General features: G+C 38.6%; 2 protein-coding genes across 8 annotated transcripts in view; one reads left to right on the forward strand and one right to left on the reverse strand.

The window, feature by feature from the left end:
- SKIC3 (SKI3 subunit of superkiller complex) overlaps positions 1–19,801 on the reverse strand; it is an 87,915-nt gene extending 68,114 nt beyond the window's left edge. The window contains exons 1-8 of one of the 6 annotated variants that reach the window (XM_024746964.1): positions 19,743–19,777; positions 12,812–12,880; positions 10,331–10,484; positions 8,508–8,598; positions 4,577–4,720; positions 3,402–3,493; positions 2,915–2,990; positions 2,248–2,388 (exon numbers count right to left, since the gene is read on the reverse strand). In XM_024746964.1, coding sequence (XP_024602732.1) covers positions 2,248–2,388; positions 2,915–2,990; positions 3,402–3,493; positions 4,577–4,720; positions 8,508–8,597 — 543 coding nt within the window. In that variant the 5' untranslated portion in view covers position 8,598; positions 10,331–10,484; positions 12,812–12,880; positions 19,743–19,777. Of the gene's footprint in view, positions 1–2,247; positions 2,389–2,914; positions 2,991–3,401; positions 3,494–4,576; positions 4,721–8,507; positions 8,599–10,330; positions 10,485–12,811; positions 12,881–16,772; positions 16,871–16,901; positions 16,963–19,742 lie in introns of those variants that run through there. The other 5 variants (XM_024746962.1, XM_024746963.1, XM_024746967.1 and 2 more) reach the window with 5 other exon arrangements.
- The window catches only part of ARSK (arylsulfatase family member K), a 41,836-nt gene continuing 32,958 nt past the window's right edge, over positions 17,105–25,982 (forward strand). The window contains exons 1-2 of one of the 2 annotated variants that reach the window (XM_024746970.1): positions 17,105–17,363; positions 25,172–25,301. In XM_024746970.1, coding sequence (XP_024602738.1) covers positions 17,226–17,363; positions 25,172–25,301 — 268 coding nt within the window. In that variant the 5' untranslated portion in view covers positions 17,105–17,225. The remainder of the gene's footprint in view (positions 17,364–25,171; positions 25,302–25,982) is intronic. The other variant, XM_024746969.1, reaches the window with a different exon arrangement.

Consider the following 25,982-nt stretch of genomic DNA (forward strand, 5'->3'; position numbering starts at 1 on the left):
CTATTTTAAGGAAATAAGTCATAATATGAAGACACGGTTTAAAAGAAGTTAATAAGTCACCTAATTTTGTCAACGTTCAATTTTTTTCCACAACTGAATCTTTACACAGATAAACCAATACACAAACAAATGCAAATCTTATTCTCATGTTTTTATTCCTACCACTTAGGACATGCCTGACATATAGTAATAGGTTCTCCATAAATATTTTCTAATTAAAGGAACAAATTAATGAGTGAACAAATGAACAAACATATAAAGAAATGAGCTTCGAATCCTATATGGAGTCTATAATTGTTCACATTTAAAAATTCTATTAAATTTAGCAAGTGTACATTGAATGTCTATTTACTATAATATGAAATTAAGTTTACTTTTAAACTTACAAATATAAAAAAATAGAATGATGAAAATATTTTCCAATTACGGTTCAAAACCAATAGGTTTTTTTAAGTCTTTTTTAAAAAGTCTTTTCAATTACTTGAAAATATGTACATTAAAAAAGAATATTTCAGGCTTTCCTGGTGGCGCAGTGGTTGGGAGTCCGCCTGCCGGTGCAGGGGACGGGGGTTCGTGCCCCGGTCCGGGAGGATCCCGCATGCCGGGGGGCGGGTGGGCCCGTGGGCCATGGACGCTGGGCCTGCACATCTGAAGCCTGTGCTCCACAATGGGAGAGGCCGTGACAGTGAGAGGCCCCCATACCACAAAAAAAAAAAAAAAAAAAAGAAATATTTCTAGGTATAAGTACTCTAAATACTAAATATAAATACTCTAAATAAAATACTCTACAATCAACAAGGGATTAAGCTCCAAAATATACAAACAGCTCATACAGCTCGATATCAAAAAACAAACAACCCAATCCAAAAATGGGCAGAAGCCCTAAATAGAAATTTCTCCAAAGAAGACATACAGATGGCCAAAAACCACATGAAAAGATGCTAAACACCACTAATTATTAGAGAAATGCAAATCAAAACTACAATGAGGTATTGCCTCACACGGATCATAATGGCCATCATCAAAAAATCTACAAACAATAAATGCTGGAGAGGGTGTGGAGAAAAGGGAACCCTCTTGCACTGTTGGTGGGAATGTAAATTGGTGCAGCTACTATGGAGAATAGTATGGAGGTTCCTTAAAAACTAAAAATAAAACTACCATGTCACCCAGCAATCCCACTCCTGGGCATATACTCAGAGAAAACCACAACTCGAAAAGATACACGTACCCCAATGTTCATTGCAGCACTATTTACAATAGCCAAGACATGGAAGCAACCTAAATGTCCATCAGCAGAGGAATGGATCAAGAAGATGTAGTGTATATATATACAATGGAACATTACTCAGCCATAAAAAAAGAATGAAACAATGCCATTTGCAGCAACATGGATGGACCCAGAGACCGTCAAACTGAGTGAAGTAAGTCAAACAGAGAAAGACAAATATCATATGATATCATTTACATGTGGAATTTTAAAAAATGGTACAAATGAACTTGTTTACAAAACAGAAATAGAGTCACAGATGTATGTCACAAATTTATGGTTACCGGGGGAAAGGGCAGGGGAGAGATACATTGGGAGATTGGGATTGACATATATACACTACTATATATAAAACAGATAACTAATAAGGACCTACTGTATAGCACAGGGAACTCTATTCAATAGTCTGTAATGAACTATACAGGAAAAGAATCTAAAAAAGAGTGGCTATATGTATATGTATAACTGACTCACTTTGCTGTACACCTGAAATTAACACAACATTGTAAATCAACTATGCTCCAATAAAAAGTTAAATAAATAAATAAATAAAATACTCTAGTTGAACTGTTAAATCTGAAAGTAATTTAGTACTCTTAGTTCATAAATGTAAAGAAACACACCTTTAAGGTACAACTTTTTAGAAATTATAGCAGTTTTGCAAAAGCCAATTTCATAGTATCTTTTTTTACAGTGATTAAGTAACTGATTTATTGTGAATTCTTATGAATACAAGGAAGTAAAATTCTGATACCCTGAATATTATTTCCACTCTGTCCAGACTTAGTATGAAACTGTAGGCCTGTAGTTCTGATTTTATCAGGAAGAGCTTCTATGAATTTAAAACTGAACATTTATAAAATATCTAGTCTGACATACAGTATTTTTCTATATCATATTGTTATGTTTCCATTTTCTAAATTCAACTAAATGATCAACTTTCATGACACAAACTGTGGGGAATAAATGGCTAGTACCAATTGTTGGGTCTCATTATTCTGATCCTCAGTACTCTCAGCCAGCAACTGGGTCAATTTCTTCCATAGCTGATGAAGTTCTTGGTTTTCTGCACCTCCTTCCTGCCGTGTCTTTATCAATTTGTGCCATGTTCGGGCCACCTATCAGAGAGATTTAAAATGGTTACTTTATCTAAAATACTAAAATGCTATTAAAAAATTTTTAAATCTATAAGTAAAAATATTTTTATCTGCTAATACACAAAAATAGCAAAAGCACAGAACTCCATCTATTATGAATTCCATAAAAAATAAGATGATTGGGCAAGTCCACATAGTGCTTATATTACAAGTATGACTGAGATACCAGAGTACATACAGGGATAATGACTACATGCCCCAATCTTCATAACCTACAGCATCAGGAGTCGTACACCACAAACAGGACAATAAATTCTACAGATGATATTTTTACTTATTTTATTTATCCCTGCCCAGTTTCAAAAAAGTCTGGAAATAATGACACCTGAAATTTGAATTCCAAGTTACAGTTTTCAAAGCACTGTGATTCGTTTTGATACCACACTACAATTAATTTTCTAAATTTTTCCTTAAGCTAAAGGAAAGCTTTCTTTTAATAATGGTTTTATTAAAAGAAATCTACTACCCCAGCAAATCATTAACCAACCTCTACGTGTTTCTTTTCTTGGTAATACAGATCCACAAGTTTCTTACAGACATCACACCACTTCTGTTTGTCAACACTTAGAATAGAAGAAAAGGATTTTGAATCTGATTAATGAAAACAACTGAGGACTTAAGACACAAAAATTAAAATATCCCCAAAATAATGTCAGGCACTATTTTAAATTAGAACATATCCTCTATCACACTATAGTAAAATTTTATAAAATGAGTATCTCATAAAAAAGAAAAGGTTTAAGAAATATTATCTTCTATTATATTGACTAAAAATAATATCAAATTTCTCAAATAAGTCAATCCCCTTACGATTAGTGTTTCAATCACAATCAAGAGATTCTGTAACAACAGTTTGAAAGAAAAATGATTCACAATTCCCAGTAAATGTCTGGAGTACTTCTATATAATTTTGAATCAGTTTTATTCTAATTCAAGCCATTAAAGAAACTAGCCTTTCCTCACATATTGATTACCTTTCATAAAGATCCAGGAGCTTTTGGTAAACACCAGGTAAGTCATCCTTAGCATTTATGTGATTACATTTCTCATACAAGCTTGCTAACCCCTAAAAGAGGAAACAATAGAGATTATTCTTCCAAAGATATCTAGTGTGCTCATGTTTATTTTGCTAAATAAACTGACAATCTATGAAGATTATTTATGATAGAGATTATTATAATCTACAGATGAAATAAAATGTCTGGGATGTGCCTCCAAATAATTGGGGGTAGGAGGGAGTAGGTGAAAAAATACTGGCCATGAGTGAGTTTTTACTGAAGCTGGATGGTGGGCATAGAGGGGTTCATTTTACCATTCTCTTCACTTTTGAAAATATACTTGAAGTGTTCCACAATAAAAAAAATACCTTTTAATCATTATTATGCAACCTTAACATCTAAGACGTTACCATGTGACACTACTTTCACATGGTCAAACAAGAAAAATCCAAGTAGTCTTTGGAAATTGTCATTTTTGCTTCAAATAAAGATCAGATATCCTAAACCAATCAGTACATAATAAAAGCTGGCATTAGGGAGATGTTACTAGATAACCCTACTCATGTTGCTGTTCATGTAAACCTGAGACAAACAGGTTCATGTTCTCCAGAGCCTACTACCCCTATTAATCATAGTTTCCAAGATGTGACTGAGATATGAAACAGTTATTAAATATGAAAAAGCTGGAGAAGCCAAGTAAAAACCACGAAGACCATTAAATGAGAAGAAGGAATTTAACTAGTACTCAGAAACATAGAATTTCAAATTTTTTATATTATTTCATTTTTAAAAACATATTTTAAAAACATAATATACATTTCTTTTCTCTCAGGTAAGCATAAAGATATTCTTCATAAGTCTCTAATATGCACATATAATTAAGTTGGAGATTCATATAGTCATGTTTCAATTTCTGTCCTAACATTTGGAAATAATCCATTGGATTGGAGATTAAATAGTGGTAAACAGCATTCTTGGCACCATTTTTTTTTTCAACTAATTTTCAGGTTTAGGAGATCAATAAATTTAATTTTTTTTCTTATTCTGAGTAAATGGAGGTTTAAATACTAAATTGTAAAGCTGTTAGCTGTATTTTGAAAAATGGGAAAAAGTTCTTTCCTATAATATAGTAAATAAAAATGTCTACGTACCTGCCAAGCTAGTAATTGGTCTGGCTCTAGCTCAGCAGCTTTCTTATAGGCACCCTGGGCCTGATCAGGTTGTTCTAGCTCGGCTGCAGCAACACCAATAAAAACCCAGGCATTATAGTTATTTTTCTCTTGTTTTAACACTGTCTGATTAAAAAATTAAAAGAGAAGGTAATTAAATTTCGGAAGCTCATGGACAAACAATAATCAAAAGACAGTCTACCTAGGAGTCAGGAAATCTGGATCTACCACTAAATGGACAATCTTAAGAATATCACTTAACCCCTGTGGTCTTCAGTTTCCTCAGGGAGAGGGAGTTGGACTGGATCAGTGACTGTAAGGGGTATGAAATATGAGGTATATTTTTAAAAAGCTGCCCAAGTACTCCTGATGCCTCTACCAAATGCCTCCCTCTGTCCCTTGAGAATACTGAGTATGAAAAGAACAATAAGATCATTCTTACCACCCAACCATCCTGCCTGCCTCCATGCCACACTGCTGCTAGTCCCTCACAAAACTATTTTCCATATCATTTCACCTTATCCAATTCCCATATTTTCCTTCACTATGATAACATCTCTCCATATTTAACAGATTTTTTTCATTGAAATTATATGCTAGGAAAGTAGGTTGACTCCAGTGTGACTGTACCAAATATGTTCAAAATAAATAGTGGCGGGAGTTCCCTGGTGGCACAGTGGTTAAGAATCCGCCTGCCAATGCAGAGGACATGGTTTCGAGCCCTGGTCCAGGAAGATCCCACATGCTGTGGAGCAGCTAAGCCTGTGAGCCACAACTACTGAGCCCACGTGCCACAACTACTGAAGCTTGTGCGCCTGGAGCCCGTGCTCTGCAACAAGAGAAGCCACCGCAATGAGAAGACTGAGCACCGCAACGAAGGAGCCCCCACTCGCTGCAACTAGAGAAAGCCTGCACGCAGCAACGAAGACCCAAAGCAGCCAAAAATAAATAAATAAATAAATAAACAGTGGCAATGAATGTTTAAACAACACCTATCAACTAGAATAAAAATTATATGCAGAGCTGCTTTCAGAAGTAACAACTACTTGCTAAAGTAAAATAGTTTGAAACAGAAAGCAAAGATGTTCTAGTGAAAGAAAAAACTAGTAGCTAAAATGAAATTAGCTCTTAAGGTTTTACATATTCTAGAGAAAATAAGAACATTTCCAGGAGTTGAAGCAGTCAGATTATTAGGCTTTTGTGCATCCACATAACAGTCCTAGCAATCTGTCACCAATATGCAGCACCAGCTCCATTCTATCCCATAACACTACCTCCCAAAAAACCAGCAACAATGAGGTAACCACCAAAGCTGAGCTCCAAATACTGGGGCCTTATTAACATTTGTGTCCCCAACACCAAGAGCAATGACTGGCACATAACTGCTGAGCAAACGATAAATGCCATAGTCAACCCACAATCGGTAAGGACTGGCTATCTGCCTGATGACCAGGTTTTCAGAATCTGAAACAGACGTTTAAGGAAATAATTATAACAATGTAGTGAAAGCAAGCATGGAGTGCTGAAATAATGTGAAGAAAAGAGTATCTGACTCCAAACTCCATCCACACAAGTCAGAGGCTCCCTGAAGGGATGATTATACTGGGTTATAGAGGCACACAGGCAGACAAGGTGATACATCAGGCAAGACCCAGCAAATACACTAATCTCTTCACTAAAAATTTCCTTTAGTCTCAATCAACACTCTGGTTACTACACATAAGTAATCATACATTTGCCACTGACTAGTTCCCCATCTTTGCTTTCCATTTGAGTCTCTATGGCATAAATTATAGGAATTCATGTCTGAATCAGAAAGAAGAGTGCTATGGCGCTGCTGTATATAATAAAAGAAGCAGATTCAGATGTGCATTAGTTAGATCAGCCTAGTGCTGAAGGAAACAGTCCCTCCCCTCCCACACCTCCTTCTTCTCTCCCCATTTAAACAGACTGCCCACCTTCTTCTGTATCAGGATTAGTCCTGTCGTGGTCTCCATCCCTGCTGGGCTCAGTCACCACTAGAAACCTAACCTCACAAGGGCATCCTTCACCCCTTAAGGCTCTCATCCTATACTGTTATGTATTTATTTCCCCCAATCTTACCCAATTCTCTCCCTCCCACTGTCGAAACGCTTTATTGTGACCTCTGGAACTCCCAATCTGGACAGCCAAGGGCCCTCTCTATTTTCAATCTTTCTTTTAACTGTACTAAGTTCTGCCTCAACGAAACTCGGCTATTCCCCTACAGATCTTACATGCTGCAGCTGATTTCTTTTCTCGAACATCCCACATACCACCAACCAGCAGGTGAGAAAAGGGTTCTCCTTGCTCACACTGATACCTACATTCTTCCTCTACTCCTCCCTCCTTCAAAATCCCCAGTACTTTTTTTTTTTTTTTGCGGTACGCGGGCCTCTCACTGTTGTGGCCTCTCCCATTGCGGAGCACAGGCTCTGGACGCGCAGGCTCAGCGGCCATGGCTCACAGGCCCAGCCACTCCGCGGCATGTGGGATCTTCCCGGACCAGGGCACGAACCCGTGTCCCCTGCATCGGCAGGAGGATTCTCAACCACTGCGCCACCAGGGAAGCCAAAAAAACCCCCAGTACTTTTCAAGGTCAAGCCATCTGGCTATACTACAAAAAATATCCTTCTTGTTGCTACCATCTACCAGTCTCCTAGGAACTCCCCTTTCCTTCAGTGAAAATACTGTATTCTTCCTCTCCACTTCAATTCCTTTAATCATTCTAACATTCATGCAGACGACCCAATGAATGCCATGGCCTCCCAGTTACTTAGCCTCAGCATTACTCAGTCATCCAAAACCTGGGTTTCCAGTATGCACCTCTCCTATCCTCCCAGTTCAATCACTGTAATGGTAACAATTCTTTAACCTCTGTTATGTCCAATTTTTTTTTACCTCACCCCCTTTGCATTGTCACCCCACTGCTCAATTCTTACCTCTCATTTCCCATCTTTGACTCCATGACCAATCACTATTATCACTCCCTTGCAAACACCCTCAACTCCTTGGCCTCTCTTTCCCCTCAACTTTCTTACTACCCACAGTTGAATTCCATCACGCCCATCTCCAAGCCTGAGAAGTTTAACACAAAGGAAGAAACTACACAGCTGAGTTTACCGATTTCACTTTAATAACATGAAATCTCAAATGGATATTCATTAGGGCCTTGTAAGCTTTCTAATCCTTACTAGTAAGTTTCTTTCCTCACTATAAATGACAACTATTTCATACCTTCTTTTGTCTCAAACCTCCTATACAACTCCCCCTCCATCCTCAGGTTACACTTCACTAAGAAAATAGAAGCCATCAGAGGGGAACATTTATCTTCCCACCCCCAAATCTGCAAACCCGACAGCTATGGATCTACATTTATCTTCCCTTCTGTTAAGATTGAAGAAGTATCAAAGGCCCTCCTCTCACACTCTGGATCCCATCTTCACCCACCTTCCCAGGGACTTCACTCCTAGCACTACTCTGCATCTCTCCTGCACCTTCAAGTTCTCCCTCTGGACCGGAACATCCCCATCAGCATAGAAAGGAACTTTGGAATCTTGATTCTCCCATCCACAAACCAAACAGAATCGAAATGTCCACATACCATTAAAGAACAAAAACTTTAAGATACAATAGTGTTCCGCAGTACAACCCATCAAATAACACCTAAGAGACATTCGGTTTTGAGAACTTGGCTTTGGTAAGTTACCAACACAGAGGGAGACGAAATTAAGTGGCAGAAGCAGCTTGTCCTGGCACAGCCACTGGGATGGTCCTACTCAAAAAGCCTGACTCCTTTTGTTGTATTTAGACAATAAGGGATTCACATATTACAAATCAGTGATGCTCATAATCGGGTAACATTTTTATTGTGGAAGAAAAAAATACTGGTTACCTTACAATGTTTCAAAGCTTCTTTGTATTCTTTGTTTCTGATTGCATCTCTAGCACTTTTTAGAGCAGTCTTCACTTCCTTGCTGGACATGCTGTCAAAATCAAAAGCCTGAATGAATCTACAATGAGACCTGCCTACTGCAACAGTTCCAACAAATTTAACAAACTTAACCTCTGAAAAAGGAACATGTAATTCCTTCTACATGGAACATTCTTTCCCCTAAAATAAATATATCTTATGTTTAAAAAACATAAAACCAGATCATCTCTTCAGATTTTTACTCAAATGTCACTTCCTCAATGAAACCTTCCCTTGCCACACTATTTAAAGTGTCGACACTTCCTTCCCCCAACTCCCAACCACTCAATAGTCCCTAATCTCCTGAACACTGCATTTATTTTTCTTCAAAGCACCCGTCACCATCTAATACATCAGTATATATTTTACTTCTTTTATCTTATTTATTATCTGTTCCCCAACCCCACCAGAACGTTAAGTTCCAGGCAGGCAGGGATTTTTATCTGTTGTTGTTGGGTTGTTGCTATCTAACTGCTGCATCCTCAGTACCCAGTATCTGACAAATTGTATATATTAATAAACATTTGTTGAATTGAATTGTTATTTGAATTATAACCACTCCCCATGTAGTAGGTTAAAACACAGATGATCTTATGTGCCAGGATGGAAAACACATGCCAAGCTCAATCCAGTTCTACACGAAGCAAGAAGAATCAGTCTAAGTCACAGAGTGAAAACACAAACAAATTTCAGTAACTATGATGCAAGAGTTTAAGAAAGCATTCTGTTTTAATGTTAGTTTCTATAAAATATAAATCAGGATATTAACTTTCTTCACAGTAAGAACGACTTTAGGATTACAGTAATATAGTATTCTTTGTAATACGATAATTCTTTGAAGAGAAATAAATGTAATGTTCACACTTAAATGAAGGCACTTAATATGCAAGAGGACTATATACTAATTTCAGCCATAAAAAGATATTTCAACTCCAACATAAATAGACAGATATTTTAATTGGTAGACAAAGTATTTCTTCACTTAATCTTAAAATATAAGATACACTAATGTAATTTTAAATAAACTAACATATCTTAAGATTTCACAGCTTATTCTGGTTTACCAATAAACCAGTCAAATCCGACTACAACTTGATGTTGAAAAAAGAAACATTTTTTTGCCCACTCCACTGAATTCTAATCTCAAGAAGGCAAAACAAAGCTAGGCAAACATTAGGTCATTATAGATCACTGATGTTCAAGGCAGCAAAATGAACCAAGAAGATGGCTTGCTGACGTGGTACACAGACAGTCCTTTATTTCCAAAGAGGCTGAGGCAGAAGTACAAGATCAAAGAAATTTAAGAAGCTACGGAGGGCTTCCCTGGTGGCGCAGTGGTTGAGAGTCCGCCTGCCGATGCAGGGTACACGGGCTCATGTCCCGGTCCGGGAAGATCCTACATGCCGCAGAGCAGCTGGGCCCGTGAGACATGGCCGCTGAGCCTGCGTGTCCGGAGGCTGTGCTCCGCAATGGGAGAGGCCACAACAGTGAGAGGCCCATGTACCGGAAAAGAAGAAAAAAAAAAAAAGAAGCTAGGGAATTTTTTTAAAAAACAATCCTTTTGACTTAAGGAATTTTAGATTCAAATAATATAAAAATTAAGATATCATAATATCAATTTATCTACAGCCAAAACGAGATTTGGCTGTAAATAGGCAGAAAAGTGACTTTTTCCGTAGTTACAATAATTAGATAATTAAAGCAACATATTTCATATGCTCTTATTTTAGAAATTGCTCTGTTACCTGAAATTATCTTGGCATAAATTTATAGAGGCAAACTTCAGAAGGATTTTTTTTATAGTCTACAAATCTTGTTTGGAGCAGGCAACAAATTTCTATGCTGATTTCACTTTAAATTTCTCACACCAAAGTTATCTTTGGTAGATAAACCTGCAGACTAAAAAAAAGAGAACATCAATGATGATGATAACTAATCTGGACCAACTGAAAGGGATAAAAAGAGGCATCCAAGGGAAAAAAAAAAATCAAGAGGGACTTCCCTGGTTGCAGTGTAAGAACCCGCCTGCCAATGCAGGGTACACGGGTTCAAGCCCTGGTCCAGGAAGATCCCACATGTCGCAGAGCAACTAAGCCCGTGTGCCACAACTACTGAGCCTGCGCTCTAGAGCCCATGAGCCACAACTACTGAAGCCCGCGTGCCACAACTACTGAAGCCCGTGCGCCTAGAGCCGGTGCTCCGCAACGAGAAGCCACGGCAATGAGAAGCCCATGCACCACAAGGAAGAGTAGCCCCCGCTCACCGCAACCAGAGAAAGCCCACACATAGCAACAAAGACCCAATGCAGCCAAAAATAAATAAATAAAAATTTTTTTAAGTTATAAAAAAAAAAAAGAACAAAGGCAGTTTTAAGACAAGACCAAGCAAAAAAAAAAAAGAATGCAACTTTTCCAGGATAAAGATCATCATCTTTTCTATCACCCAACATACAAGTGAAAGCACATCTGGACAAAGTAGAACCAACTAGCACTAAAACAACATGCAGCTATGCAGCTCTCAAGCTATATGCTGTATATGACACAAAAGAAACAGAAAGGAAGGCCTCTGCTCTAAAGAATACAATCTCAATCAAGAGAAAGACCTAAGACATATGAGTCATTAAAGAATCAAATGCTAAATTAAGGATAACGAGTACAAGTGCAATAGGAGTTCAGAGAAGAGAAGTGTGGGGTGAAGTAATTAACAGCTACTAGATGGAGAAAGGATTTGAGAATGGAGGGAAGAAGGAAAATTACTCCAGCCAGAGACACTGATTGCACGAGCAAAGTTGGAGAGACAGGAATGAGCATGGCACGTGGAGGAAACAATAAGGAAACCAGGCTGAATGGAACAGAAGGGACTTGCTGAAGAACAGGAAAATTAGGCTGGGTAGATAAAGTAGAGCACCAGATTACAGAAGACCTTGAAAATGAGACAGACAAATTTGGATTTAAATGGAGCAGCAAACATGGAGCTGTCAAATGCTTCTAAGTAGGTTACTTCTTTTTTTTTTTTTTTTTTTTTTTTTTTTTTGGGGCCCCCACACTGCGCCACCAGGGAAGCCCATAAGTAGGTTACTTTTAAAGACCATATGAGACAAACTCCATTCTTCTCTTGGTAACCAGTTCTAATGTTCAATACCCTTCTACATCTCTATATGTCTCCACATGTGTCTACATCTCTATATGTCTCCACACCTACACTTGCTGCAGTGGAATACTCTATTCTGCTCCTCCTGTTCCTTATTCATCTGATTGGCATTTAGCATAATAAGCTAGCACTGAGGCCCCCTCTCTGCACCTAAAATACATACATATATATATATATATACACATAAATATTAGTTTCAGGAGATTATTTTTTTTAAAGACAAAACAATCTGCCGCTTTCTAGCCCTGAAAATTTCTTCCCCTTTTTTGGGAAGTGGTGTGGAGAAGGAAGAGGCTCACCCACTCATGTTCTAGACAAAGCTTTAAGGAACACTAACCATCTACTAGGTACCATCAAATCCATTTCCTTTCACAAAGTGGAAAGCTAATACCCAAAATGAGTCTATGTAACCTCATATTCCTCTCTTTGGGATACTTCCCTCTATTCCAAGCACTTCCAACACTTCAGAGAAAACTCTGGCTCTCTTACAAGTGTCTTTAATATTTTTCCACAGCCCCACACATTTTTCCCTTATACCTCTCCTCCCATTTTTTCTCCTCAATCTAAATGACTTTTTTAAATAAGAGTGTTCATGTAGCACATTTTCACTCAATGAAGGTTTTTTTTTTACTACCAACCTAAAAGGGTTTTTATTCAACAAATCAAGCATAAAGAGCAATAACTATATCTAAAAAAAATGAAAGTGAAAACCATGCCAAAAGACAATGATATACCTCAAAACTAACATAGGTAGATGAACTGATATGTCCTACACACTCCAGCTAAAGCTATGGAACCTTATGCTACCTCCACAACCTTAAGTTGTGGAGATACAAAGACTCCACAAAGCACAAATAAGAAGAATAATTTAAAAAATAGTAACAATAATGACACTGGAAGTTAATTACAGAAAAGCAAAAAATGATACCTTTAAATCTAATTACAAAAGCCTAAAGGTACTTTGTGATGACCATAACCTACACCATTACACCTTCCTTCTGAAAAGAATCAGTAAAAACAATCATTAAGTAAAAGTAGACTCCAATTACCTATTATTTAGCATTCTAGACACTTACCTTTTAGCTGTTATCACTTTATCTTCTCTTTAAATTGAATTTCAGATTGTTCCTTAAATGTTTATCCATCTAAATTAAGTAAAATATAAGACAGGCACATTAAAAAGATGACATACAGAACCCAAAACATATTGAATTTTTTAAAACATCGGATTTGGGTTCAATTTTCATAATTCATAATTTAAAACATTAGAAATAATTATGTAAAATTTTCCATCTTTTTTCTTTCCCAAAGAGACACTAATTGTAATCTCCAAATTTCTGAATCAGTCTAAACTGTGTTGCCATAGCCACAAGGTGTAAAAGGAACATCATAAAAAATCAGAAAGACTCAGAAAAAAATTACAGAAACTCAGAATACACTGACTTCAACATAAAAAACTGAGCCAGAAGAGAATGTCACCTATTTCTACGCTACTTTGCTTTGATTCTAGGACAGTTAAGAGCACTATTTACTTCACAATCTGCAAGCTGACTACAATAAAGTGCATCTTGTTCTAAGCCAAATAAGGAATTATAAACATGAAAAAAAGTTGCCCGTATGATGCAACTAGACTAGTTTGTAATTTAATAAAATAGAGCAGACTTTTTTTTAAATATTAAAAATCCATCTCAATAGCCATCTGAAATACTAACACAAACTTTACACGACTACAAATTCTAAGTATCTTTCGATGGTATCTCTGGAACGGCTTCTGTCAAACAAAATTAATCTAGAATGCTTCCTGGAGAGAATGGAGGTATTTTCAAAAACTGAATAAAGTAAAAATGGAAAAAAATGCTACTTTAGAACTAGGAAATGAACAAAATTTAGGTGAACGTGGTAGGGATGAAGACATGTACTAGTGATACACGTACTTAAACAGAAGGGTTAGTTCCACAGAAAAGGGTCTTACTGGTAAGAAGAGAAAGTACTGTGATCCTAATAACGTTTAGGAAAGTAAAATAAAAGTTAAACACGGGGTGAGGAGGTAAAATAAAAGTTAAAGCCTGACTTCCCATTTCACTAACTTCTTTAAGCCGCCATCCAGCTACAAATGATTACCCTCCTCACTCAACCTAATTTTACTGATTTACTCAGTTGTTTCAACTCTGTTCTTACAAAATTCCCCAGATTTTGTCAGCCCCTTCATTCCGCCACATCCACCCACCAAGTCAAGAAAGATGGATCTGGATTCAAGTCTCCGCAGATCTTGGGCACCTTACTTCACCTCCAAGCCTATTTCCTCATTGGTAAAGTGAGAACGAGATCACTTACCTGATATGTACATAGACAGAACACCTGAACACAACAGCTATTAGTTCTGTTGTCCGTATCTCCTATCACCCTCTCAATCAACTTCACCACTTTTTTCCCATTCCTAACCAACAGTGGTTATTATATACTTTCTCTACACATTTAAAATCCCCAATCCTTCCTTCCTTGATCTCTCAAGAAGCAACCTTCTTGCCTATGTTCTTCAAAAGACAGCTATCATCAAACACAAGTATCTCCTTCAAATTAGTCATTACACAAATACTAGACTAAAGCCTGCAACTTAACAGATGCTTTATGTTCTATACAGATGTATTCTGTCTCTTCAGCAGGTGAAGATAATACTGAATTTGTTCCAGATAGTCACTAACTGCACACTTCGTCTCCTTTTCTTAGGGCAGAATATAGTGCTGCTGGCATTTTGGACATTAAAAAACTATGAGAGCCAAAACCTAGACCAAGACTTTCAACTGAAGACTTTTCTGAACCGCAAAGTATTTCACTAAAGCAGGTAACCCGTAATGTAGATATCTTTAACTGATGACCTAAACATACACATAATGGAGCCCTCCCTCACTACAATACACTCTATACACACATGTACACACAGAAAGGCGTGCACAAACAACTCAGAAGTACCTTTTCCGACAGGGTAAGTTACTGATTAGCAAACATGCTTTATGTCCAGAAAAGAGTGATCGAATAACAAACAAACCTGAAATTACATGATAATTACCCGAAGGAACTGGGGGAGACCTGGGGGAAAAAAAAATGGTGGGGAAGGTGAAAAGGGCTGTTGAAAGGGAGAGATTATTCACGTAAAAGTGAAGGTAAATGGACTAATGAACAATCAAAAGTAGAGGGAGGGGCTTCCCTGGTGGCGCAGTGATTGGGAGTCCGCCTGCCGTGCAGGGGACGCGGGTTCGTGCCCCGGTCTGGGAGGATCCCACATGCCGCGGAGCGGCTGGGCCCGTGGGGCCGTGGGCCATGGCCGCTGAGCCTGCTCGTCCGGAGCCTGTCCTCCGCAACGCGAGAGGCCACAATAGCGGGAGGCCACAACAGTGAGAGGCCCGCGTACCGCAAAAAAAAAAAAAAAAAAAAGTAGAGGGAGACCGACTGCAGCTCAAAATATGAACTTTTAATAATTAAACCTGTACAAATATGGCACAGGCCCCTCGAAGGAAATGTGTTTCCCATCACTGGAGATGAAAAGGCACAGACTGCACAATCCAATTGGGAGGAATATTGTACGACAACTTGAATGTGAGATGAGAATAAGACTAGAAGTCTCTTAGATTTTTCCAGCGCTATATGTCTGGGACCCTAAAATATCTATCTCACTCCAACCCAGTACAGCACCTGCTCCCACTGACACTGCCAAGGGGACAGAGAGAAAGGAAAAGATGTGTTCCTGTCATCCTGACCGGAAACTCAGAATACACGTCCTGTGAAAACAAGGCCAGAGAGAGTAAATAGTTTACAAAAGTCAATACTATGCCACAGATAAAGTTAAATATATTTTTATGAACCTAAATGTCAGTCAACATTGTTTCTATGGTAAAATGTGTTCTACATTCCAAATTAACTCAAAACAAATATTTGAAATATAGCCTGTTCATGAGGGAGCCTCTGTATATTACCTTTCATACTGTATTATTATTTTTTTCCCTAGAGTGTAAGTTCCTTATGGTCAGGTACTATTGTTTATATATTTGTCTGCTCCCATAGATCGTTAGCATGCTGCTCGATTAACAATGCTGCTTCACTAACAGAGATTAATATCACTAGAATGGCATAACATTTTGCAGTTAACTAGAGACAGCATGGCAATGAATTAGGGCAGAGACTACTCAAATTCAAGTTCTACTCAGACTGGCTCCCTGTGTAACCTTAGGCAGGTCATTTAACCTGTCCAAGTCTCAGCTTTCCTATCTGAAAAATGATGAAAGTGAGGATTATAGAAAATACTCCATGTAAAAGTACGGGGCACAAAACAGGTGCTCAATAAATGCGTAGTATAATACCCAGCACATAATAAGCACCATATGAGTGTTAAATAAATAAGGTCTGTCCTTTTTACAATTACTGTATGCAAAAAATACTGTCAAATATTAGTATTAAAGGTTGATTTTATGTAAATAAATACTACAACTCCTTTTCCTGTCAAAATACTAAAACGACTAATGTGAGGCACAAATTATATACCTGAAACTATAATAATGAAATCAGGAATCTGGCTCTGGGACAGAAACCTGCTGCTTCCAGATTTCTCCAAAGGAGTTCAACAGTCAAGAGGACCAGTGATTTTTCAAAACCACTGCAAAATAATGGTATTCTGAATCTACGTCAGTTAATCGAACACGTCACACAGCCCAACATTTCTCCCTCTGAGAACCTATCCAGCTTCCCCCTCGCACTCTGAAGGTAAAGTCCACCTAAGCTTATCCCCACATAGAAGATGAAACTTTTCTTACCAGGCCCCGCTCCTCACCCCACCAGAGCACAATAAATCCTTACTGCACAGGCAAAGCGGCGAATAGGATGAGGCAGGCTAGAAACATCCTTGGGAGGAAGGTATTCGAGGGGCCACCCGGTATCCATATCGCACCTTAGGCGGTCCAGACAGAGGCCCCACAAAGAACCGCCCAATCCAACTTAAGTGACAGACGCGCTGCCACCTCATCATCTCCCAGTTCACGGTCTCACCTAACACTCAGCCACGCTTGCTCTGCGCAAAACAAGCAGCCTCGGCCCCTTATCCTTTCTCTCTCTAGGTAACATTTCAACTGCCTACCGGCTCCAAGTTCTGCAAAAGCGACAGTGACCAAAACCAACCTGGGACAGACGCTTCTCCTGCAGAAGCCAAATCTGAAGTCAGAGCGCATGCGCATTTCCCAGGCATCGCTCACGTGACTGGAAATGGCTGGGTTTTAGTTCGCTCGGTATTTGATTAAAAGGTCTTAACGTGAGTCGAGAAAGGGAAATTCCTCCTTTGCGCATGTGCTCAGCCCGAGGCTGATGGGAGTTGTAGTCCCTTGGGTGAAGGAAACCGAACTGCGATCTCTGCGATCCCTGCCCTCCTTTTCTCGGGTGGAACTTCCTAGGGGGAGGGGCAGGGTCCAGCGCCCAGAGGCCGGGCTCCCAGAACAGCTCCGCGTGATGCTGCCGCTGTGGTTGGCGGTGGTCGCAGTCTCGGCGCTGGCAACACCAGCTCCTGGGGCAGGTGGGCAGAGGCGGGGAGCAGTTAAGGCTTGGGCAGATGCGCCTAACGTGGTGCTAGTCGTGAGCGACTCCTTCGTAAGTATGGAAAGGCAGGGGAGGGGGCGCCCCGCTACACACCCGCGACCGGCCCACAGCCCTTCCTGTGCTGCTGGCTTTGGGGAGCAGAATCTGAGACTTTCAAACGTGTTTTACCCTGATGCAAAGTAAGAAATGCATTTTACCTTGAGGTCCCGTACACACATACGTGCACCACATAGATATGCGTGTAAAACAAACATACTTTAGTAAGATGCACTCCAATTAGCATCTTTGCAAATTTTTTTTAATTGCTGACCTCGACCCACTAAATTATCTTACCACTACTAATAAACTTTCAATGCATACCCCCGCTTGATTCAACTGTGGGGAAAAATAACATTCTATTTCAACATAAAAGCCTGTTAGCTTTCCAGCAGTCAACGTTATTTTTATTACTCAGGTGTCTGATAATCCTGTTAGTCTGATTTATATTCATTAGTTGACATAATTTGACACTCGCCCATATTCCAGATTAATTGTGTATGTGTGTGTATGTGTGTTGTTGTTGTTGCTGTTTAATCCCAAACTTAAACAGTTTTTGTAACTCTCCCAAGCCATCAACTAAAAACAATACTACTGTCAACATTACCTGATACTTTTAGTATTATCCATGATATTAAACCTAATGCTTGGACAAATGTTTGGTTGCTAATTATAATATTAGTTTTTTATGACTGGGTGTTACTGTGGTCACATAGATTATTGGTGTTAAGCATGTCTGGCACCTAAGAGTGCTTTTAATCATTATGTTGTATTGCCTTTCCTCAAAGATTAACCCGTGATGATTAAAGTTACATAATCTGGATATACCCATAGGGTTTGCTGAGAATATTAAAGTAATCTTTATGATTATCTAAACTTAGGAAACAGGCAGTATTGGAGAGTAACATGAAAGAGGTTTATTAGGGAGTACTCATGAGATCAAAGGGAAAGGAAGAAAGCAGGACTGTGCAGAGAGAAGTTGAGTTTTGTCACTGTCTCACTGGAGGCCTCAGCTGATCTTATGGGTAGTTCTCAAACTAGTATGATGCTTCAGAACTGTTCCCATTTGTGGTGAGGAGACCAGGCCTTTGTACCCTCATGTTGGATGGCCATTACTTGTGGAATGCTCCCAGAATGAGGCACCATTTTGGGCAAGACAACTCTCTTCAGCAGAGGCAATCTTTCACTCTAAAAGGGAACCTGGGTGGTGCATCAAAACATCCTAGAAACTTCTGAAGATGACTGAAATATTTGGTTTATTTTTTCGTATAGTATAAGCACATAGATTTTTATATATTTGTGTATACAAATATTGTATGCAGACTCATACCTTATGAATATAAAAGAAAGGATCCTGAAAAAATACAAACAAATCAAATTCAGCAATATATAGAAAGGGTTATACACCATGACTAAGTGTGATTTATCCCTGAAATGTAAGGTGGGTTTAATATCTGAAAATCAGTCAGTGTAGTAGACCACGTTAATTGAATGAAGGGCAAAAAACACGTGATCATATCAATAGATGCAGAAACAGCATTTGACAAAGTTCAATAACACTTCATGATAAAAGCACTCAACCAAGTAGAAATAGAAGAGAATTTTTTCATTCTGATTAAGCACATCTACAGGGCTTCCCTGGTGGTGCAGTGGTTAAGAATCCGCCTGCCAATGCAGGGGACACGGGTTTGAGCCCTGGTCCAGGAAGATCCCACATGCCACGGAGCAACTAAGCCTGTGCACCACAACTACTGAGCCTGCGCTCTAGAGCCCGTGAGCCACAACTACTGAGCCTGCGTGCTGCAACTACTGAAGCCCACACACCTAGAGCCTGTGCTCCGCAACAAGAGAAGCCACCGCAGTGAGAAGCCGGCACACTGCAATGAAGAGTAGCCCCCGCTCACCGCAACTAGAGAAAGCCCGTGCGCAGCAACCAAGACCCAACACAGCCATAAATAAATAAGTAAATAAAAATGTGTTTAAAAACAAAGAACATCTGCAAAAAACCCACAGCTAATGTTATACTTAACTATAAAAGACAATGTTTTCTCCCAAAGATCAGGAACAAGACAAGCCTATCTGTTCTCACTATGTTTATTGCAATTATGCTGGAGGTTTTAGACAGGAAATTAGACAAGAAAATGAAATAAAAGTCATCTAGATTAGAAAGGAAAAATTAAAAGTATCTCTATTTGCACCTAACACAATCTCGTATAAAGAAAATCCTAGGGAATCTACTACAAAATCCTAGAACTAATAAGTTAGTCTAGCAAGGCTGTAGGATGTAAGATCAGTATACAAAAATCAGTTGTATTTTTATACACTTGATTGATGAACAAACTGAAAGTAAAATTAGGAAAACAATTCAATTTAAAATAGCATCCAGGGACTTACCTGGTGGTCCAGTGGCTAAGAGTCCATGCTCCCAATGCAGGGGGCCCAGGTTCAATCCCTGGTCAGGGAACTAGATCCCACATGCTGCAACTAAAGATCCTGCATGCAGCAACGAGGATCCCACATGCTGCAACTAAGACCTGGCACAGCCAAATAAATAAATAAATATTTTTTAAAAGTAAAAATAAAATAGCATCCAAAAAATGAAATACTTAGGATTAAATCTAACCAAAGAAGTTCAATTCTTATACTGAAATCAGATTTAATATTGTTAATATAGTAATAATTATCAAATTGATCTACAGATTCAATGCAATCTCTATAAAAATCCCTGTGACGTTTTTGCAGAAACAAAGAAACCCATCTTAAAATTCATGTGGATATTCAAGGGACCCAGAATACCTGAGAACAAAATTGGAGGACTTAAACTTTCTACTTTGAGAACTTACCATAAACTACAGTAATCAAGATAGTGTGTTACTGGCATAACAATAGATAGACATATAAATCAATAGAATAGAATTGAAAGTAGAGAAATAAACTCTCAGTTTTATAGTCAGTTGGTTTTTCAGTAAGGGTGCAAAGACCATTTAATGGGGAAAGAATAGTCTTTTCAACAGATAATGCTGGGAAAACTGACTATCCACATGCAAAATGCCTCACACCATTTTCAAAAAGTAACTCAAAATGAATTGATGAATGAAACAAAAGCTAAAATTATAAAACCCTTAGAAGAAAACATAGGGGCAAATCTTTGTGACTCTGGATTAGGCAATTAAAAACTGGGCAAAGGATCTGAAAAGACAGTTCTCCAAAGAAGATATTCAAATGGTCAATAAGCACATGAAAAGATAGTCAACATCGTTAGTCATTAGGGAAATGCAAATCAAAACCACAATGAGATACCAATTCACACCCACTAAGATGACTATAATCAAAAAGAGACAATAGGGCTTACCTGGTGGCGCAGTGGTTAAGAGTCCGCCTGCCAATGCAGGGGACACGGGTTATGAGCCCTGGTCTGGGAAGATCCCACATGCCTAGAGCCCTGGTCTGGGAAGATCCCACATGCCACGGAGCAACTAAGCCTGTGTGCCAAAACTACTGAGCCTGCGCTCTAGAGCCCACGAGCCACAACTACTGAGCCCACATGCCACAACTACCGAAGCCTGCGTGCCTACAGCCCATGCTCCACAACAAGAGAAGCCACCACAATGAGAAGCCCGCGCACCACAACGAAGAGTAGCCCCCACTCACTGCAACTAGAGAAAGCCCGCGCGCAGCAACGAAAACTCAACACAGCCAAAAATAAATAAATAAATTTATTAAGAAAAATAAAAGGAGACAATAACTAGGGTCACGAGAATATGGGAGAACTGCAGCACTCATACACTACTGGTGGGAATGTAAATGGTGCAGCCACTTTGGAAAACAGTTTAGCAATTCCTAAAATGCTAAACATGAGTTACCATATGATCCAGCAATCCACTTCGAGGTATATATCCAAGAGAAATAAAAACATATGTCCACACAAAAACTTGTACATGAATGTTAATACTGACAAAAATTGAAAACAACCCAAATATACATCAGCTGGTAAATGGATAAATAAAATTTAGTAATATTATTCAACACTAAAAAAACAAATGCAGTACTGATAACATGCTGCAGTGTGGATGAACCTAGAAATTGTTATGCTAAGAGAAAGAAGCTACTCACAAAGGGCCACATAATTCCGTTTGTCCAGAGAAAGCAAATCTACAGACACAGAAAGTAAAGACAGGTCAGCAATTACCCAGGGTTTGGGAAAATGGGAGGATTAGCAGATGGTGGCTAAGGGATACAAGGAATACATGATGGAAATGTTCTAAAATTGATCATGGTGATGGTTGCACAACTCTCTGAATATACTAAGAAAACATTGAATTGTACAAATTAAATGGGTTTTATGATGTGTGAATTACATCTTAAACCCTTTTTTAAAAAACAGAAAATAAGCACCTCTGCCTGGGTCTTAAAGGGCACAAGCATCCTCTCTGCCTCCCTCCTTCCACCCCTGCACCTGCATTGTTTTTAGTTTGGGTGAGGTTTCAGGAGTGGGAGGTGGGCACAGGACTGTATACCAGAGTCTAGTGAGGATCTCATTCAGTCTGGTGAACAGATCTGAAAAGCATGCTCTTAACAGTCTTGCTTGATAATACATCTAGACAGTTAAAGTTACTGTTACATTCTTTCATTAGAATGATGTCTTGAAATCTAAACTTCGCTGGTTTTCCCTGGCCCAGAATGATGAGGAACTGAGAACCAAGTCATGGTTCTAGAAGGAGCAATCCAGATCACAAAATCATATCTACACAAAAAGCTCACCCATCCCAAGGGGGAAAATGCCTGGACCCATGAGAGTCCAGAATAATAGCAAAATTCAGAAATTAAGGCAGTTGGTATCATTCTTGTCACTTTTATGCAGAAAGCCAATTAGTGGGCCTCTTTTTCTTTTTTAAATGCCCACTGTTAGAGTACTGTATTTGTTTTGAACTGTAGGAATGACCTTGAGAAAATTGAAATGGGCTATTATTAAATTATGGAAGTTATTCTGAAAGTCATTCTGTAAGATTTCCTCTCCCAACTAAATGTGATAGAACTATAGTTTGACCTATGACTGACTATCCATTGTGAACCACAGTACCACACTATGGAAGATTTAACTTTCTCTGTGTTTTTATCAGCTAACCATGTTAAGATCCATTTCAGTTCAGAATTAATTATTATGTGGACCACCTCCCATTGATACCATGAGCAGTGGTACCAGTTTTAGTCTATTTTTTAAAGTATTTGCTAGTGTGTAAAAACTACATGAAGTTAAAAAACCAAAACTTCTAGAAAGGTTTAATATTTTCTCTAATAATATAGTAATTTTGATCTTTGTTTAGAGTATTGGTATGCTTTTGACATTGAGAATATGTGTAGCATAATATAAATATTTTCTAAGAACCTAATCAAATACAAATCTTTCCACTGATGTACTTAATCCAGGTTTTTTAAGCTTTGCAAAAATACACTGTTGAATTTTGAACATATTAAATTTGCCTTTTTTAAATTGAACCGCTCTGAATTAAAGACTCGTTTCATTTAATTCACTAAATATTGTGGAGTGCCTTATATATCTTAGGCAGTAATCTTTACGTGGACCACCTTTCACACATTCCACGTTAGAAACTTCCCCAAGTGAGGCAGTTATCCCCTCTGCCATTTGCTATCCCTGCTGCTCTGCACTTTAAAGATCCCTGCTTTCTAGCCTGCTTTCAATGCGGATGAAGTCCTTGTACCAGTCATAGAAATGAGCCATGAAATTGCTAACATGAGTTATAGATATGCTGCTGTAGCCGTTTGCAGTGGTCGTTACACCCATTTGAACCTAGCCTGCAGGACTTGGAGTCCGAGCCTCACTGTTTGAATCATTGCAGTGCTTCTGCCACGTGACTATGTGCTGCATCCCTCCAGCTAGATGAACCTGAGTGGCTGGGTTGTCTACAGTGGCCAGTGGCCACAAATGGTTATTATCCCCCATATCCAAAAGATTGTAGGAATAATACATCTAGGCATTTGGGATTTACGAGGATACGTTTCTGAGAGTTTGAATTTATGAATTTAACAAAATTCTTATGCACTTGTCTTAGGCTCCCTAGCTCATCATTCAGGAAACTAAGTTTGCTTAGCATTCAGTGATTACTCCTGCTAGAAGTGGTATTTATTTCAACATACAAGCATGCTCTAATATTCCCCATCTTTAAAAAAACCTGACCTTAATCCCACATTTATCCTCCAGCTAACTCTAACATCCATCCCATTTTTCTGTTTCGCTTTGCAAAAACAACTACTTAGAAGAGGTTTTTTCGCCATGTCACCTCCCATTCTCTTTTCCCTGTCTGCTTTAGGTGTCCATCCCTACAACTCCATTGGAAGTGCTCTTGTCAGCATCACCAACTATCTCCATCCTACTAATTCCAGTGTGCATTTTCTGGCCTTCTTTTACACACCCTCTCAACACAGCTATTACCCTTTCTTGACACACTGTCTTCTCTCAGCTTTCATGAGACTCAGTCTACTGATATCTTCCTCCCTCACTGGCCATTCTTTCTCAGTTTCCCATGCTGCCTTCTCCTCTTATTCGGGACTCCTCAGGGTTCCTTTCTTTCCTCTCTTTTCACTCTCTCCTTTAAAGGAGTCTTAAAGGAGTCAGTCTCACACTTTTCAATACCATGAATATGTTAAAGACTTATTTCACCACGATAGAATTCTCTGAGCTCCAGATTCCTGTCTGTACCCTACAGCCTAATTTATATATCCATTTGGCAATCTCAGACATCTCAAAGATTTATGTATATCCCGTATTTTGGATTGGTTCACTTTTAAACTGTTTATTTACAATTACATTGAAAACATACAATAGATATAACTCCAGGACTGGAACATCCTTTTTTCTCTTTTTGCTCTTTACCAAGAAGAGTTCTTCAATTCCCAATTCGATTCCAAAATACGTATCTCCAACCCAAACATCTCTTCCAATCTTCAGGCTCATTTCTCTAGCTGCTTAGTTGTTATCTCCACTTAAGTCCTGAAGGTATCTCTAACTTTACATGTCCCTTAAGTTATTTGAATGGCTGATTCTTCTCATTCTTTAGGTCTCACTTCCCAGAGAAGCCTTCCCTGTATCAAAGTAGGTCTCCCTTCTTATTCTGTATCTTAGGTTTTTCTCAAAGCACATATCACAGTAACTTGTAATTATTCTTAGTTTATTTATGAGTATGTTTTTTGCCTCCCCTACTAGACTGTAAGCTTCATGAGGCCAGGGTCTCTGTTTTTATTCACCATTGTATCTCTAGATCTTTCACAGTGCCTGGCACATACTAAATACTCAATAAACATTGGTTCACTCAGTCCATCATCCCCCAAAAAGAAACCTTCCAGGAAGTTCCTTTAATTTATTTACTATATTCAAATGGATCCAAATGTCACAGTACAGGGCTTCCCTGGTGGCGCAGTGGTTGAGAGTCTGCCTGCCGATGCAGGGGACACAGGTTCGTGCCCCGGTTCGGGAAGATCCCACATGCCACAGAGCGGCTGGGCCCGTGAGCCATGGCCGCTGGGCCTGCGCGTCCGGAGCCTGTGCTCTGCAACAGGAGAGGCCACAACAGTGAGAGGCCCGTGTACCGCAAAAAAAAAAAACCAAAAAACACAAATGTCACACTACATTGAATTCTCAATATTATGAATCAGAGAATGATAAGTTTCTCTACCCGTTTTTATCTTTTGAGGATTCTTAGGATCACATTGAAGTCTTTTGCTATTTGTGAATTTTATGGTTAAAATTAAAGGAAATTATTTTCTTTTGTGATGTAATCAATGGTAATTAAATTTCTTTATTCCAGGATGGAAGGCTAACATTTTATCCAGGGAGTCAGGTAGTGAAACTTCCTTTTATCAACTTCATGAAAGCACAGGGCACTTCCTTTCTGAATGCCTACACAAACTCTCCGATCTGCTGCCCATCGCGCGCAGGTATGAGCATGCTTTAATATTACTGGAAGTGGTCCCATACTGAAAATGTTTCCACAATTTAAAACATTATACCCCAAAATAGGATAGTAAGTCATATTTGGCATCTAATAAAAAAATTTTAATATATGTGATGTGTGTTATAAGGTATGTATTGGGTATTGGGGTTTTTTAAGAATAGGAATTTTATCACCTAAATTGGTATTTAGTTCAAGTATTATTGTTTCATTTCCCTTAGGATTGGTGACAAAAAATCTTCTGACTATCCAGGCAAATTAGGAAATGCTCATATTTCCTTGAAGAGTTCTATTTCCAAGGAAATTTTTTAGTAAGAGATAGGGAGCTGGGAGGAGACTTTAAAGTATACCACAAAGTCGTTAGAACTTTTCAGATATATCTGGATTTTTCTGTATTATTTCAGGTTACATATTTTTTCTCTTCAGTTTCAATTCACTTCTATCCCAAATTTAATTGTTCACTTTTATTATAGTAATTTAACAAATAGGCATAGTTTTAATGGCAAAATAACAGTGATATTAAGCCATGACTAACTGAAAAATCGGGAAAAATTGACATTTTTATAAATTCTGTTGTCGATAGAGTTGTTTTCTTTCTCCTCTAATTTATGATTGTTTGCTTTGGAACTCATAAATAGCACCCAACAATCTTCTTTTGTCCATAAGT

This window comes from Neophocaena asiaeorientalis, unplaced genomic scaffold, assembly GCF_003031525.2.
Source record: "Neophocaena asiaeorientalis asiaeorientalis breed wild unplaced genomic scaffold, Neophocaena_asiaeorientalis_V1.1 scaffold550, whole genome shotgun sequence".
Taxonomy (NCBI): domain Eukaryota; kingdom Metazoa; phylum Chordata; class Mammalia; order Artiodactyla; family Phocoenidae; genus Neophocaena; species Neophocaena asiaeorientalis.